General features: G+C 39.4%; 1 protein-coding gene across 1 annotated transcript in view; it reads left to right on the forward strand.

Annotated features, from left to right (window-relative positions):
- Positions 1-1,089: 1,089 nt before the first annotated feature.
- Positions 1,090-16,064, forward strand: part of eIF5B (eukaryotic translation initiation factor 5B) — a 194,473-nt gene continuing 179,498 nt past the window's right edge. Inside the window, exons 1-10 of the mRNA XM_089631702.1 lie at positions 1,090-1,275; positions 1,362-1,433; positions 2,211-2,395; positions 2,600-3,765; positions 4,412-4,654; positions 5,970-6,188; positions 8,823-8,936; positions 10,204-10,431; positions 15,606-15,788; positions 15,881-16,042. Of these exons, the coding sequence (XP_089487828.1) occupies positions 1,229-1,275; positions 1,362-1,433; positions 2,211-2,395; positions 2,600-3,765; positions 4,412-4,654; positions 5,970-6,188; positions 8,823-8,936; positions 10,204-10,431; positions 15,606-15,788; positions 15,881-16,042 (2,619 nt within the window). The 5' untranslated portion in view covers positions 1,090-1,228. The remainder of the gene's footprint in view (positions 1,276-1,361; positions 1,434-2,210; positions 2,396-2,599; positions 3,766-4,411; positions 4,655-5,969; positions 6,189-8,822; positions 8,937-10,203; positions 10,432-15,605; positions 15,789-15,880; positions 16,043-16,064) is intronic.

The raw sequence follows: 16,064 nt of genomic DNA on the forward strand, positions 1-16,064 counted from the left end.
TTAACCGGCCAGTAGCCGAGTAAACAAATGCTTCGGGTCCCCACCCATACATCACGATTTCAATCCAATACTAGATTATTCCTCCATCATTGCATAAACAATACTTGTTCACGGCCTTCTGTATGAATAATGTAAATTAAATATGTGTATTTATACTATAATTAAAAAGCACGTGTAGATTTTACTATTATTTATACATAAAGTGAATGACAACAAAATTATTGAGGTGTTATCTGTTAAATAACCTTTTAATTTATTGTATGTACATATCTTATATAATTATCTCTAAATAGTATAAAATAAAGTCGCTATCTGTGTCTGTCTGTTTGTACGCTTGGTTCTTATAATGCTAAGTATACATCCGCGAGCCGAACTGAACCTCAACTTATGGGAAAGAAACGAAGCAACCGCAAATGGCGCTTGACGCCGCCTGCAGTCGATTTGTTCCTTTCACGTAATTCGTGGTAGGGTTCGCAAATGTGCACGTACCCCAAACTACCCAACGGATAGTTAAGGGTACGATATGATTTTCACGATCATTTAGAGAATTTATTCTGGAAGGTTTACATTTATATAATGAATGCATATTATACTTATAGAAATTAGAGAAAAGTCTCCAAGCAACGCTGGGTATACGTCAGCTCGTATATAATATTTGGAGGATTTGTAATTTTGCTTGCCAAAATCATCTTAAGGGTGCTTTAAATATTAGTAAAATACTGCCATTTCTCGAGACCTGGGTGGCCCGAGCCGGGTTCGATGTGTTATACTTGCTCTCTAGGCCTGTGGAAATGGGTTCTTGGGCCCCCTCCGATCGGGGGGCCTGGACTAGTGCCCTAAGTGTCTACAGGGTAAAAAACGGAAAACTTCGATGGGGCCCCAGAGGTGTCCTGCGGGGTAGGAGCCCAGTCTGCATTTCCTGAAATGCTGACCGTTAATTCCGCCCCTGCTCTCCATCCATGAAAATATGGAAAAGTGGAAGTATGCCATCTTTAGTAAAGTCTCTATTTATTTAGATAGGTACTTCACTCCTGACGGAGGATATTGCATCTGATGCATATTCAGCAAAAAGTGACATCTGTAGCTGAAGTCACTTTGCTTGAAATCATATTGAAATCCGGCGAATGTGCTTGGTTATGACACGGAGTTTTGGAATAATTTTAGAAATAAAACTCACAGTGACTACATTATTTTTTATCTTAAATATTCCTGACATTCTCATTTTATAATGGGGAAACCAAAAAAGGTTAAAAAGGGGTCCAGGGACGATGAAGGGTACGTAGATATTGTACAATATGTAACCCAAAAATTCAATACGATGTCACCAGAAATATGCTTTAAATATATATATTATGCTTTAGGGACAGTGATGCTGAAGTTGAAGTTAAGCCAAGCGTTAAGGAAACCGCTTCTAAATCAAAAGCTAAGCCAAAGTGAGTAAATTCGAGCAAAATATTAATTTTAGGTTATGATGCTAGTGTCAATATAAATACCAAATAAACATACTTATTATACGCGACAAAATGACATGTCTTTGTAAATTACCAAAATGTCATGCACCTATTTTGATTTCAAAGTAATTCTACCATTTAATAATTTCATATTGTTCAGACCATCTTTATAATGGTCGTGGTCTGGGTAAAGCTAATTTTATAAATAAAAACCTCCGGGATCCAGAGTTCTCCTACATTTATCAAACATTACATTACACCATGAGATGCGTATGGTCAACTCCTTGAAAATGGAATGAGATACGATCAAGCAAGTGAGAATATTATAAACATTGTTGAGATAATCCCTATTGCTTGTAACGAGGAATTGAAAAGTGCTTAATGATTTACCATGCTATCTTAATTTAAATATAGGAATTTAAAATAAAATTAAAAAAATTACCTAAAACTACTATAAAAGTCCATATCTTACTCTTATTATTATTTCCTTCAAATCTTGAAACTGTATTATTGATAAATCTTGCCTATTTCTTACTTATCCCTTTGGTTTTGCAAATATATTATTTACTTACTTACATGATTCCATATAATTGAGCTAGGATTCACTCACCAAACACAAGAGCCTCGTCTCTTTATGGTGAGGAAAAGCTATTATTATTTACCTTGATAACACTGTATAATATGTATAATTGTATATTTATTGTAAAAAACATACAAATATTAAATAAAAAAAATAAATAAATTAATTCACATATCCAGGCCAAAGGTAGTTGAAGAATCTGAATCGGAGAGCGAAGAAGAAGATGAAGTTCCCGTTAAGAAAGTGGACAAAAAGAAAAAGAAAAGTGGGAAGGATGAAAAAGTGGCAGCAGTTACAAAGGACATTAAGAAACTTGATATTGGAACAAAGAAAAACCAAAAGAAGAAGGTTGTTGTTAGTGATGGTGAGTCTTTCGTTTTTGTTCATAATGAAGTTGAATAACTTCAAAATTTAACTTCTTTTTTTTATTGCTTTTCACCCCACAAGTGTGTTATTTTTTCATCATAATCACTGAATTCATTTCTCTGATATCTAGTCTATGTTTTGTCTAAATTTCGCCTCATTATTTAATCAGTGTGAAGTAATTCTAATGTTTCATAATTTTCAGACTCATCTTCCGATAGCGCTTCTGAGTCTGAAGATGAAAAACCTACCAAGGGCAAATCTAAACAGCCGGCCAAGAAGGGAGGATTTGCTCTTCTGATGGGAGATTCAGAAGAGGAATCTGAAGCGAGCTCCGAAGAATCTAGTGAAGAGTCCGAGGAGGAGAAACCTAAAGTGGTGGTTCAGAAGAAACCACCTCCACCCAAGGAGGCTCCAAAAGACCAAGGCGGTAAAAAAAATAAAAAGACAAAGAAGAAGAAGGACGACTCTGATGAAGATATTGACAAAGTTCTTGCCGAACTCGAAATGGAGTATAGTGGCAAAAAACCTCCCCCGACTACGGAAAAAGTCACAGAAGCGCCTAAAGAATCCGCCGCTGAAGAAAAAGATACCACCGAAGTAGAAGCTGCATCAAAGGTCAAAGAGGAGGATGCTGATGACGATGAAACATCTACCGTTAAATCGGCCGCTCAAAAGAAAAAAGAAAAGAAAGAGAGAGAAAAGTTAAAGAAACAGGCTTTAAAGAAACAGGAATCATCAGTAGCCAAAAAGGAGGTAAAAAAAGAAGCCACTCCTACCCCTGTAGAGACCAAAAAGACTGAAAAAGAAGAGGAACCTGAAGCTGTTGAAGGAGAACTAGCTGATGATAATGAAGGCAAAGAGGAAGAATTAGAAACTGGCGATAAAAAAAAGAAAAAGAAGAAAGGAGAAAAAAAAGAGCCCGAAGATAAAGCCAAGAAACCTGCAAAGAAAGCTATTGTCGCTATGCAGGAAGCCCTTAAACAATTAAAAGAAGAAGAAGAGAAACTCAAACATGAGGAAGAAGAGCGTATAAGGCTAGAAGACGAAAGGGAAGACCAACGGCTGGAGCTATTACGACTTGAAAAAGAAAAGAAAGACCGTAAAAAGAAAAAGGAAAAAGAGCGAAAAGACAAGTTGAAAGCTGAAGGAAAATTCTTAACACCAAAACAGAAAGCGGATAAAGCCAGAGCCTTGGCCATGATCGAGTCTCTGAAAGAGCAAGGAGGAGAAATCGGCGTTGAGAAGGAGGAAAAGAAGCCCAGGCTGGGAACCAGAATCCGGCCCAACAAGCTGAAGAAGCAAACTTCCGACGACCAGAGCGCCTCGCAAGACCCCAACAAAGTTAATGTTAAAATTGTAGACTCAAAGGTCAGTTTCATTCTTACATCCATTCATTTAAAATTTTATTTAAACCACCCTTAGTGAAGTTATTCAGTTTTGGTAAAGTTTCCTTTGCGGCACATTTCCAAACACCTGTTTTAATAAAAAATCTCACATTATGAAAAATGCATAATATAAAATTATGTGTAACATGTATTCAAAGCAATATTTTTGACTGGTCGGTGGGTGAGTTGACATCGCGTTTGTGTTCCAGTGTGGTGTAGTGTGTTCAATTCCTCGGCTAGCTAAGTCCTTCATCACAACACAAGCAACATTTTCCGCTTACTGTGGTGGCAGTAGGAGATTTTCAAATATTGTCTGGTTATTCGTAACCTGGGAATGTTAGACTTTCTTTTTAAAAAAAAAAAGTATTATTAGAGTAAAAATTGATTTATTTTAAATTGAAATTGAAGGCACTGAATAAATGATGTTATAAAAATATATGTATAGGTGGTCAATAGAAATATGCCATAGTGACTAGAGAGTTCATTTAGTAGTTGGACAGATTGAGTTACTATGTAATACCCAATGTGTGTACTGACTTATTCCTTTTTCTGAATAAAGAATACTCTAAAGTTCTATCCTGCTAAGTTAAAGATTTACACTTGAAAAACCTTTAGATAATGGTTTTCAGACTGAACTGAAGGCAGGCGAACCTAAAAAGGAAGAGTTGATAAAGGACTCCTGGGATGCCGAGTCATCTTCTTCCGATGAGGAGAAGCCTGACACCAAGTCTGCTCCTGTCGCCAAGGACAAGAAGGCCGCAGCAGCCAGCGACTCGGACTCGGAGTCTGAAAGCGATGATGACAGCGATAGCGAGGAAGAATCTGAATCAGAACAGGCCAAGCAATGGGAGAAAGCGATGCAGAGGATGAAGGTAATTGACTAATTTATAGCGATGATACACATTAAGTAAACAATAGATAATAGAAACAAAGGGAGAAATGCATCGATATATCAACTTCTAGATTTGGTGTGTCATTTAAATTTGAAGACGAATGTAGCCTACCTATGAGTAATTTCTTAACACAACTCCCATATCGAATTGCGTTGCCTCGCTTCGAAAGTCTAGTTATCCCTTAAAAAATTAACTGTCAAAATGTAATTTCGTCAAGTTGATACTTATTTGGTCCGCCAATAGGAAGCCATAAGACACACATCACAAGTTTAATGTTGAAACTTTTATTTATTTAGAAAAGGATTAACATGTTGTACATTTGTAAAATGTTTTGACTCTCCAAGTAGGAGGAATTTCCATTGTAGGACAGTCAAATTTAGATGAATTAGCATACATATTTTAAGAAAAACTTGAGAAAACTTTTAACTTAAGAACTCACTTCATGTACAACTCTGCCGCCCCGCTATACGCATAGGTCACATACAATGGTATGTATGTCACAAACTTAACGCTCAATAATGATTGAGCGTTAAGTTTGTGACAAAACTACTGTTTTACATAAACCAAATCATTATAGCCCTGTCTAGATATTGTTGGTCGAAGGAGATAAGGCATGGAAACGTGCCTACTGTCTCCTAGCTACGACCAAACTACATGGAATATCAAAGTGGTGGAGCCAATGAAAGTTATGCATTCGATGTGTTGGTAGAAACAAAGGCGGGGCACCGCTATGCATAGATGCGATTTGCAGTAGAATGGATGAACAATGTTGGAGACACTTGTGCATACGATTTCATACTAATAATGGTTCATAGCCCATCGCTCTTTTTTTCTATTATCTATAAAGTGAAAGGAGATTGTAGCCAATTTGACTTCTCATCTTCAACTATGATGTTCTGTCTTTCTGGTTGTGTATTATCTTTGATGATTTAATAGCAGATGATACAAATCTTTTCTTGAGAATTGCAAAATTTAAATTACGTAAGCTTTGTTACCTCTCAAATTTCTATGTGCTATGGAAAGGCTCAGTAACTAGAGATATAGTGAATTGTTGATTGACATGTTTTATGCAATCTACTTTGTTTTAATCCCATGCTAAATTTATTATTATATGTACCTCAGTAAAAAAAATTTACAGTTAAATGAAAATGCTTACTTTTGTTTCATCATATTTATTTGGTTAGTGAAAATCATGCATTTTCGTGTTTGATTTTTTGAACATTAATTTTCAAATAGATTCGCTATTTCTGAACGTATCCCAAAATTTTGTTTATATTTGGCTAATGTGTACCAGAAACGCCAAGAAGAAAATGAGGCGAACAAGTGCTCCACGGTGATGCGCGCTGCCATCGTGTGTGTGCTGGGCCACGTAGACACTGGCAAGACCAAGATCCTGGACAAGCTGCGTAAGACCAACGTCCAGGACGGGGAGGCCGGAGGAATCACGCAGCAGATCGGTGCCACCAATGTGCCCATCGAGAACATCAAGGAACAAACTAGACACGTTAAAGGGGTGAGCTGTTTTTTTTGTTTGTTTACTAACTACCCGTCCTTGCCTGAGTTTCAACATTCTATTATTCAATGCATTTTATCAACTTTTGGTGGTAATCATCCATACACACGTGGACATATGTGTATTTCTCTGAAATTCAATGATAATACAGCAGTTACAAAATAAATGTCGTTCCTACCTAATCGGGATTTGGCTCAGTTATTAGCGTGGTTGACTCCAGCCCCTAGGGAGGAAGGTTCAATCGTCAGTCAAACCAAATTTTCTTTTTCTGTAAGTTTTAAAAGACATCTTAAAAGTTGACAGCAGTTAAGAATCAGACCCTGGGAAAGAAGGTTCAATCCTCTGTCAAACCAATATAAAAATAAATGTATTTCTTGGTTGTTAGTTACTTGTTATAATTATAACCTGCTAGCTACCTACTGGCCACGACTGCTCAAGAAGAAATCAAAAAATTTTAATATGGACAAACGATAGCTACGAAAAAACATTTTTCATGCCTTCACTCCTGCTTGTTATGTTCACATCATTTCATTCCGTTCTTTTCACTATCATATTTCCATCAATCTAATTAATAATATTGTAATTATAATCAGTTATATTAACACACTTCTAACAGGAAAGGTAGTTCTACCTGTTCGGTCGATGCTTGACTGCAAGAAGGGTAGCAGCCTCATTTCAATGGCAGAAAAGATGGAATTATTAAATTTTTTCATATGAATATTATATACATACCAATCTATTTGTAAAGATCCCAACTATATTTACATAATTATCGAATGGTAATGGAAGTCTTCTTTTTATATTTATCTTCGTGCTTTTTGTTTAGATCAGTATTTTAACAAAGGGATAGTATATTATTTGTTATTGTAACAATTCAATTCCTGAAATGACAGTTTTTATGATCGTGAAACCCGATTCGAATCTCTATCTCTGTTCCGCCCCATTCAACTCCTATGTGTAAGCGAGCGAAAGATGTCGGGCGTATTTTACCGTTTGAGTGCCAAAAAAATTCATACAGTTGCTTGTAAAATGCCACCAAAAAAACATTATTTTTTATGAAACTATACATTTTTTTAAAACCCCATAAATTCTTTGAATTTTCAAGGATTTCGATGATTTTTTCGGTGTTTTATTAAAGAGTATTGGTTTAGAATCACGCGGAGGAGGATCCCGAAGTCCAGGCGTTTCGAAAAAAATGAGAATTTTACGTACAGACGTACGCGCGAATCAGAACACGACTGACGCAATCGACGGAAATCGACGATCGGCAATCTTCGTTAAAACACGAATCGACGAAAATCGACGATTGGCACCCAAACGGTTAAAGAAATTAGGTATGGGCAAGTACCGATAGGCAGACCGTAATAAATATATTACAAGGTTAATTGAGTTGCATTTAATATTTGATTTTCGTTTAGTACTTTTATAGTTTGGGTGAGTTACTACGTAGAAATTCTTATTAATTTTAATTGTTTTCTAAGATTCAGCGATTTAAAACAAATTAAAGAAATTCGCGCGTGACCTTTATTTTCGCCCGGAGACAGCATAGCGCCAGCGCAAAAAATACCCGCCAGAAATGTGTTTTTTGTGCATACTATAATAAACCACTACCATTAAAAGTCGGTGAGTCGCTTCATTTTAATATACACATCTTTGATCTTAATAATAATAATTTTTAATCCAGGTTGTGCGGAGGTTAGTGCAATACCACACGTCCCATATATATACATATTGTTTGTACAATAAATCTGTGAAAAATGCAAAAATAGATGAAAAAAAAAAATTTTGCAATTTAAACCATTTAGGGCGTGGTCTTGAGTGAGCTTGTTGGGCTCAGCTCTCACTCAGGAGTGACGTTTGATGCTCCTAGGCTGCGGTCACCACCGTGTTGGCGGAGGACATTAGCCGCATCCTGCCTCCAGTGACCCGGTGTCTTATCAGGCCGGCAAATCCATTTAGTTCTTACTTTGTGAACATTGTCGATGCGCTGCGGTATCTTCTGTATCCAAATTTGATTGTGCAGGCGTCATTATAATGGATTCGTTAGAGTTGTTCCATCGACCAAGTTAAGTAGTGACATCATGTATCACACGTATACAGGCCGGTACAGAATGCGTTGAACAGTGTTTTTTTTAACAGTATTGCTGCATTTCCAAAATCTGCGGGCAATCATATTAGACACTATGCTTAGGCTTCTCCTTTGTCGTTCGATATCGACATCGTCTGATAGGTCTTGATTAATAATGTGCCCCGAGTATTTTACATTCGAACATGTATTTATTCTTGCCTCGTTAAGGTATACGGGGAGCATCTTACTTGTACCTGGATTTTTCCGTGGTGGAACGCTGTTTTCACAGTATAATAATATACACAATTCACAACTATAGGAATGTATGAATCACCCAAGATTAACCTTAGTGTAAATATTATATTAATAGATATGTAGTTACTTTGTACGTTCTCTGAATTCTTCACACCATCAGTAGCAATTTTTTGAAAATGACACTCAAATTCAAAGTAAATTTGAGTTACTCGAACCAGATTTCACGCAGGACTAACGCACGTCGCAGATAACCGAAATTAATAGTTAAGTATATTTGAGTAATTATAAAATTTGTTTTTATCTTTTTTCAGGTAAATCAAATAGAATTTAAAATACCTGGACTGCTGATCATCGATACACCTGGTCACGAGTCTTTCAGTAATCTCAGGAGTAGAGGCTCCTCTCTGTGCGATATTGCTATTCTGGTAAGAACCCTATTCACTGTCTTCATTCTCTAAGTTACTAACTACCTACGGCTCAGGCTAGAAGCGCTTTTAGCAATAGCGTATATTCCAACAGTTCCTAGCTGCTTCCCTGCATTGACCATTCGGAAATAAAGACCTAAGAGAACTACCCAAAGCTATTTATATATATTATATAACACAACTTGTTGATATAAGTGAATTAAAAAAGTAGTCAGGGACATCCCTGAAAGACATGGCATATTCAGCTTAACTAAATAATTGATTTAGGTCTTGTCAAGAGTCTGCATAACAGAAGAGTATGTATGAGTGAATGTGGATGAAGCAAGGAGTGGACAGGAACCGGGTCATATTATGGTGTTACATCATATCTGTCCACCTACTAAATGGTGTGTAAAATTATCCAAAATAGATTTCAGGAAAACACTGATATTTATTAATCCTATTTGTATTTTAAATTGTTAAGACTGTGTAGTTAGTGGTATATTAAAAAAAAATACCAAAATCAATATATAATACAAAAGTAAGTGAATAATGTGCGTGCTGCTAAAACTTAGAAACGAGTCCCGGTGCGATCAAGGGAGCTATATGGTGTGGTAGCCCTCTATCCCCCATCCATGAAGAAGGTTCCCGTTTTTATCTGAAGGGCGTGCTTTTGAAGATATTAGGCTGGAAGTTTCGTCCTCTAGAAATTTCTAGAACATTCGAGAGTATTTGAGAGCATTCCACAACATTCCAGAACTTCACTAAACATTCTGGAATGTTTGGTAATAGTCTGAAACATTCCGAAACATACCTGATCATAGTGAACTAAAAACGGGATTACAGGCCGTTTCCTGATAAACTCGTATCGTGACAATACATTGGTATCTTTAAATAGTATAACAAAAATCAAAGTCAGTATCCACGTCTGTCTGTTTGTGCACTTAGTTCATCTAAACTATGCAACGGAGTTTGATAGGGTTTTCATCATCATTTAGAGAATGTTTTTTTTTTTTTTTTGGTACAATATTCTTAGTACTATTTAGTAATGTTGGCCTCACTGGATGGCTTACCCGTGCTGAGGCCTTTTTTCTTATGGAAGGTTTATATATACAATACATAGAAATTATATTTATCAAAAGTCGAGCAACACCGGGTACACGTCTGTTAGTATTCAATAAAAATGCCGAAATTTCCACGAATAATGCCAAAATGTGCAATGACAACTTTACAGTTAATTGATAAATTTTCCAATAATCTTGAATAATATGTTTTATTTTGTTTCCAGGTTGTAGATATTATGCACGGAATAGAGCCCCAGACTCTGGAATCAATCAATCTTTTGAAAGCAAAGAAAACTCCCTTCATTGTGGCTCTGAACAAAATTGACAGGCTCTACGACTGGCAGAGCGCCCAGAGGAAAGACGTCAAAGACATCATCAAGTCTCAACATACTAACACGCAGAATGAGTTCGAAACTAGAACCAAGGAAACCATCTTGCAGTTTGCTGAACAGGTAACCCTAACCGCATATCTATGCTGATTTCTTGCCGTACCAAACTTATGATACAATTGCGTGTAAAAGGTTAACAATGGGTTTCTAATATTTTAAAATATTACAAAATTAGGTTAGGTTAAGTTAGGTTGGAAATACAATTTATATGTCAGGATTGCTATTTTATGCATTATTTTCCTTACCAACTGATTCACCTGTTTTTATCTTAACCCTTGGAATGCCAGGAACTCAATGCACTCCTTGATTTTATGGTGTTTAATTAGACAAACATATTATAAACATTATTGCCACCTCACTTTTTTGTCATTTCATATAAAAATAATTAATGAAAAAATCACAGAGTTTCATATTTTTTCTCAAGTTGCGGTTGGAACCTTTGGTTTCATAGAACTATACATTTTAATTCTTCTATGTTTAACTTCTAGATTTAAATATAAAGCGTGGTGTTTGCTCTGTCTAATACCATTAAGATTATATTTCTAACCATTACATAAGGGAGGCACAACTATTTCTATGAGATCATATGAGCTGTTCCGAAACGCGAACGAATTGACTCTGTGTTAAATAAATCAATATTATTACCCAAATTCATATAAAGATTCCAATATTCAGAGGCAACTTTATCCATGTATGTTTTTATTTCATATAAGACAGATGCAACTGAAAAATCTTTGAACTTATAAATTGTATGGTTATAAATTTATGGGTTAAAATTAAACCTTCTTAAGTTTTCACACAAAAATCAAACAAAATAATTACCGGAAAAACAGTCAAAGCTTTGCAATCTACATGTCGGAGGCCCCTTGCATTTTAAATATCCTTTTTTTATTTTAGACAAAACTATGTAAAAATCCTTGAAAAATCTCATACTCAATCTTGTTAACACTTTCCCGACCATGCGCAGACCCTGTTTGGTATGCATTTTTCTTCCAGTTGGTCGGCACTTTACTCACCTTCTATCCTCATCCGGCCGAGTACGAACTCCGTTCGTGTATATATTTTCGGCTAGTCGGCCGAGTCTGAACTGTGATCGTTTTTGGTTTGCATATTTTTGCTATCTCAACTACATTTTTTTTTTTTTTTTTTTTTTTATATTTACTCCACACAGGAGGCCCTGAAGAAAATAATTTCCCTCAGGGCCTATGTCATCTTTGGGGATGCTGTGTGGAGGGTCTTTTTGTGGAGAGGAAGGAGTGAACATGGGTCTTGAAGAGTCCCATGTTGTAGGAGGGAGGAAACACAGAGGCCGGCAGTTCGTTCCACAGCCGAGCTGTTGAACTTAAGAACGAATCATAGAAGCGACCCGTTCTCATGTGACAAGTTTCAACTGTGTACAAATGTTGGGCGCGCGTTTGGCGTGTATCCCGACTACGCACCGGTGCCGAAGGGATCAATGACGCTAGTTCCTCAGAGCATCTTCCATTGTAATACCGATAGAACAAGGACAGCATACCTACCTGACGCCTGTGCTCTAAAGATTGCAGTCCGTTTGTTAAGATTGGGGAATCTATCAAACGGACCGCCCGTTTCTGCACAGAGTCAAGGGTTTTTTTCAGGTATTTTGGGGCTCCAGACCAGAGATGGCTGCCAAATTCGACAGTAGGGCGCACTTGCGATTTGTACAGGGTGAGCAGTTGTGTACTATTAAAGTATCTGCGGGCCCTGTACAGTACGCCCAGCTTCTGAGAGGCCAACTTTACTCTAGCTTCGATGGAGCCCCCGTACCTGAGCTGGTCACTTATAGTTACACCAAGCATATCAATGGAAGGCCTGTTCGGAAGATTGCTTCCGTTGAAGGAGACTAGATTATCATTTGGATCCCTTTTAGACGTAATCAGACAGGATTGGGTCTTTGAAACATTAAATTCGACGAGATTATTTTTACCCCAGGAGGAAATACTCTCGAGATAACCGTCCATTCTCTGCTTCAAAGCCCTCCGAGCCGTTGGAGTTTGTGTGCCCTTTGGGGGCTTGTCAAACAAAAAGCTATCATGAACTGTACTGTCATCCGCGTAACAATGAATCGGTGCACATGTCAAAAGGTCATTGATGTGCAACAAAAACAAAGTCGGAGACAGAACCGATCCCTGTGGGACGCCAGCATTTATGGAGTGCGAGGAAGAGGTGAAACCGTCAGCAACCGCCTGAATCGACCTATCCCTTAAAAAGTCAGCAATCCACGTACACAGGGATGCGGGAAGTCCGTAAGAATGCAATTTGTTGACAAGTCCTCGGTGCCAGACCCGGTCAAAGGCCTTGGATATGTCTAGTGCGACCGTTTGGGTCTCACCGTGACGTTCCAGGCACCGCCCCCAAACATGCGTCACATACGCGAGAAGATCACCGCACGAGCGGTTCCGCCGGAATCCGTATTGACGGTCGTTGATAATTTTGTTCTTCTCGAGGTATGTGAGCAGTTTGTCGTTGATCACACGTTCCATCACTTTGGACAGAACTGATGTGATCGCTATGGGGCGGTAGTTGGCCGGGTTGGAGCGGTCACCTTTCTTGGGAATAGGGTGAATTACCGCTTTTTTCCAACCAGAGGGCACAGTGCCACACTTCAGGGACATTTTGAAGAGCTTTGTCAAAACTGGAACTATTTCCGCAGCACACCTCTGCAATACCAGGGCAGGTATTCCATCAGGTCCACTAGCTTTGTTAACATCGAGCCCCCGTATGACGTGGAGTACATCCCGATGCCGGATCCTCAGCTTTTTCATATAGAAGCCGCAGTGAGGAACCGACGGCGGAACAGCACCCCCGTCGTCGAGGGTCGAGTTTTCCGCAAACATTTTCCCTAAAAGGTTTGCCTTTTCGGTGGCGGTGTTTGCTAGTGAGCCGTCAGGTCTGGTAAGAGGTGGCAAACTGGGTTTGCAAAAATTTCGACCTATTGAGCCCGCAAGCGACCAGAATGCTCTGCTGCCATGCGGGCAGGCAGCCAGCTTTTTGCTGATCTGCAGGTCGTGTTCGAATTTTGACCTATTGATGATTCTCTTGCATTCCTTTGCCGATTTGTTGTATGCTGATCTGCTTTCGGGCGTTCGAGATGTGTTGTAGGCTCGGTAAGCCGCGTTTTTTCGTCGAACTGCTTCGGAGCATTGTCGACTGAACCACGGCTTTGAGCCCACACCAGTTTCTTTAGTAGTCGATTGTATGAAGCCATCCATCGCCGAATTGATGACTTCACCAATCTCCTGGGCACATCTTGAAGGGTCCGAAGTCCGAAAACAAACAGCTGACCACGGAAAAGCATTGAAATGGGCCCGCATACCGAACCAATCTGCTGACCTATAGTGCCACACTTTTCTCCTCAGCCTCTCATTGGTTGGTCTGAGGCTAACGGGGATTGATGTCGTCACTAGGCAGTGGTCAGATGATCCCAGAGGCGCTGTGACGTCAATCTTATAACCGTGTGGCACAGTAGTTAAGAATAGGTCTAACAGATTGGAGCGGTGAGTCTGGACATCAGGAACCCTTGTAGGCTCCTGAACCAATTGCTCTAATCCGTAGCAAATGGCAAAGGATTCCGCCTGTCGGCCAGCCGAGTCCGTTGGGCCTGAGAACTTCAACCATGGTTCGTTATGAACGTTGAAGTCCCCCAGAACAACAAACTCGGCCGAAGGGTAGCGGGGCAAGAGATCATCAATAGTATCGCTCAAATGTTTGAAGAGCTCGGAAGTGTCTGATTCGCTATGGTTCGGTGAGCGGTATAGACATGCGTAGAATCTTGCCGTACTGGCAAGATTGACGCGCACCCACATTACGTCGAATCTGTAGTTTTCCAGACTCAATAGTCGCACACAGCTGACGTCAGCTCGACTATAGAGGCAGACTCCTCCTTTCAGTCGGAATTTGCTTGCGAGGGTAAAGCCCGGGCAGTCCAGATAGGAGGAGTCTGGCGGCTCGGCTATCTGAGTTTCGGATAGGAAAAGAAGGTTGGGACGTTGGGACAAAAGATGGTGATGGACGGAATTTAAATTTGTGTGCAGGCCGCGAATGTTGGCAAAATTTACCAACAGTTTTGGTCCGCACCGGGGACGCCTGCTACTCGCCGCTGTAAAGATGTTATGTTTGTTTTTATGTTTATTCATGATTTTAATTTTTTTTTTTTTTTTTTTTTTTTTTTTTTAAGGGTATGAAGTGAAAGGAAGGTCTGGAATGGAAAGGTGTGAGGGGTGGGTAGAGGAATATGGGGTTCAGGCTGTCCAGGAGTGATGAGCGTTTGGTTCCAGCCCACCCACTGCGGTGCTAGGCGATAGGCTGGGAGAGTCCGGCTGGAGAGGGCATCCAATGCGCCCCAAACGCTGCTGCTGGGTCCCCTCCGGTCACGAACCGGCACAACAGCAGTGGCGGGGTTTTTACACTCGCTGATGGGGCAGCCCACCCTTAGTCGTGAGCCTGAGGGTCGGGCCCCTGTACTATCGAGCGGCCCGGACAGCGGTAACCGGTTGTAAAGGATCTCCCTCAACCAGCATCTCCCAACCGGCCCGCCACGCAGAAGGTGGGCCGACGCACCCGCCACCAAGACCTGGGCAAACCTTAAATGTCCTGTTTGTGAGATAATATGCTTAGCACCAGTGGCGGCTCGTGACTTTTGGGTGTACTAGAGTGCTAATATTATAAAAAATGGCATTTCTGATGTTTTTATAGCTTAAAACGATTTTTTATTTTTTTCCGAAAATCAATTTTTTGTATGAAGATTTTCAGGAAATTTCAGTATTGCCGTGCGCCGCACGGTATTCCTGAAAATGTTCATACAAAAAATCAATTTTTCGAAAAAAAATAAAAAATCGTTTTCAGCTACAACAACATCAATTAAGCCATTTTTTGTAATATTAGCACTCTAGTAACCCAAAAGTCACGAGCCGCCACTGCTTAGCACGCCTCCAAAGTCGCGGCCTAGAGAGGGTTAACACTAGAAAGACCGTAACTATAATTTTGATAAACAGTGCCAAGTCTTTGTAGTGTTAAATTACATACCTTTTAGATACCCAGGTGCCGAGAACTTTGGATGGAAATTCTTATTTATTAACACTTTATAACACGTAATACATATGTAATTGTACATAGTAATACATCCATATAACTACGGGTGGCCTTATTGCCTGGTGACTATTTCTACCAACCAATCCGTTCTATATTTAATATTGTAAAACCTTTGTTGTATGTAGGGTCTGAACGCAGCCCTCTACTATGAAAACCCCGACATCAGGTCGTATGTCTCGCTGGTGCCAACCTCAGCGGTGACAGGCGAGGGCATGGGTAACCTTCTGTCCCTCATTGTGCAGTCTTGCGAGAACATGCTGCACCAGCGCCTGCTTTTCTCCCACACGCTGCAAGCCACCGTGCTCGAGGTATGCCACTTTATATTTACATTTCTACAATTTAATCCAATGCAACAGCCAATATATCACTTTTCTAATTCCATGATATTTGTTGTTGTTAGGTTAAAGCAATTCCTGGCCTTGGAACCACAATTGATGCCATATTAATCAACGGGATGTTGAGGGAAGGAGACACAATGGTTCTGGCGGGAACAGACGGACCAATCGTCACACAAATCAGGTCGCTGCTCATGCCGCAGCCCATGAAGGAACTGAGAGTCAAGGTAAATAATTAATTCAACATTT

The sequence above is a fragment of the Hesperophylax consimilis genome, chromosome 5, assembly GCF_061612785.1.
Source record: "Hesperophylax consimilis isolate HC1 chromosome 5, BYU_Hcon_1.0, whole genome shotgun sequence".
NCBI lineage: Eukaryota > Metazoa > Arthropoda > Insecta > Trichoptera > Limnephilidae > Hesperophylax > Hesperophylax consimilis.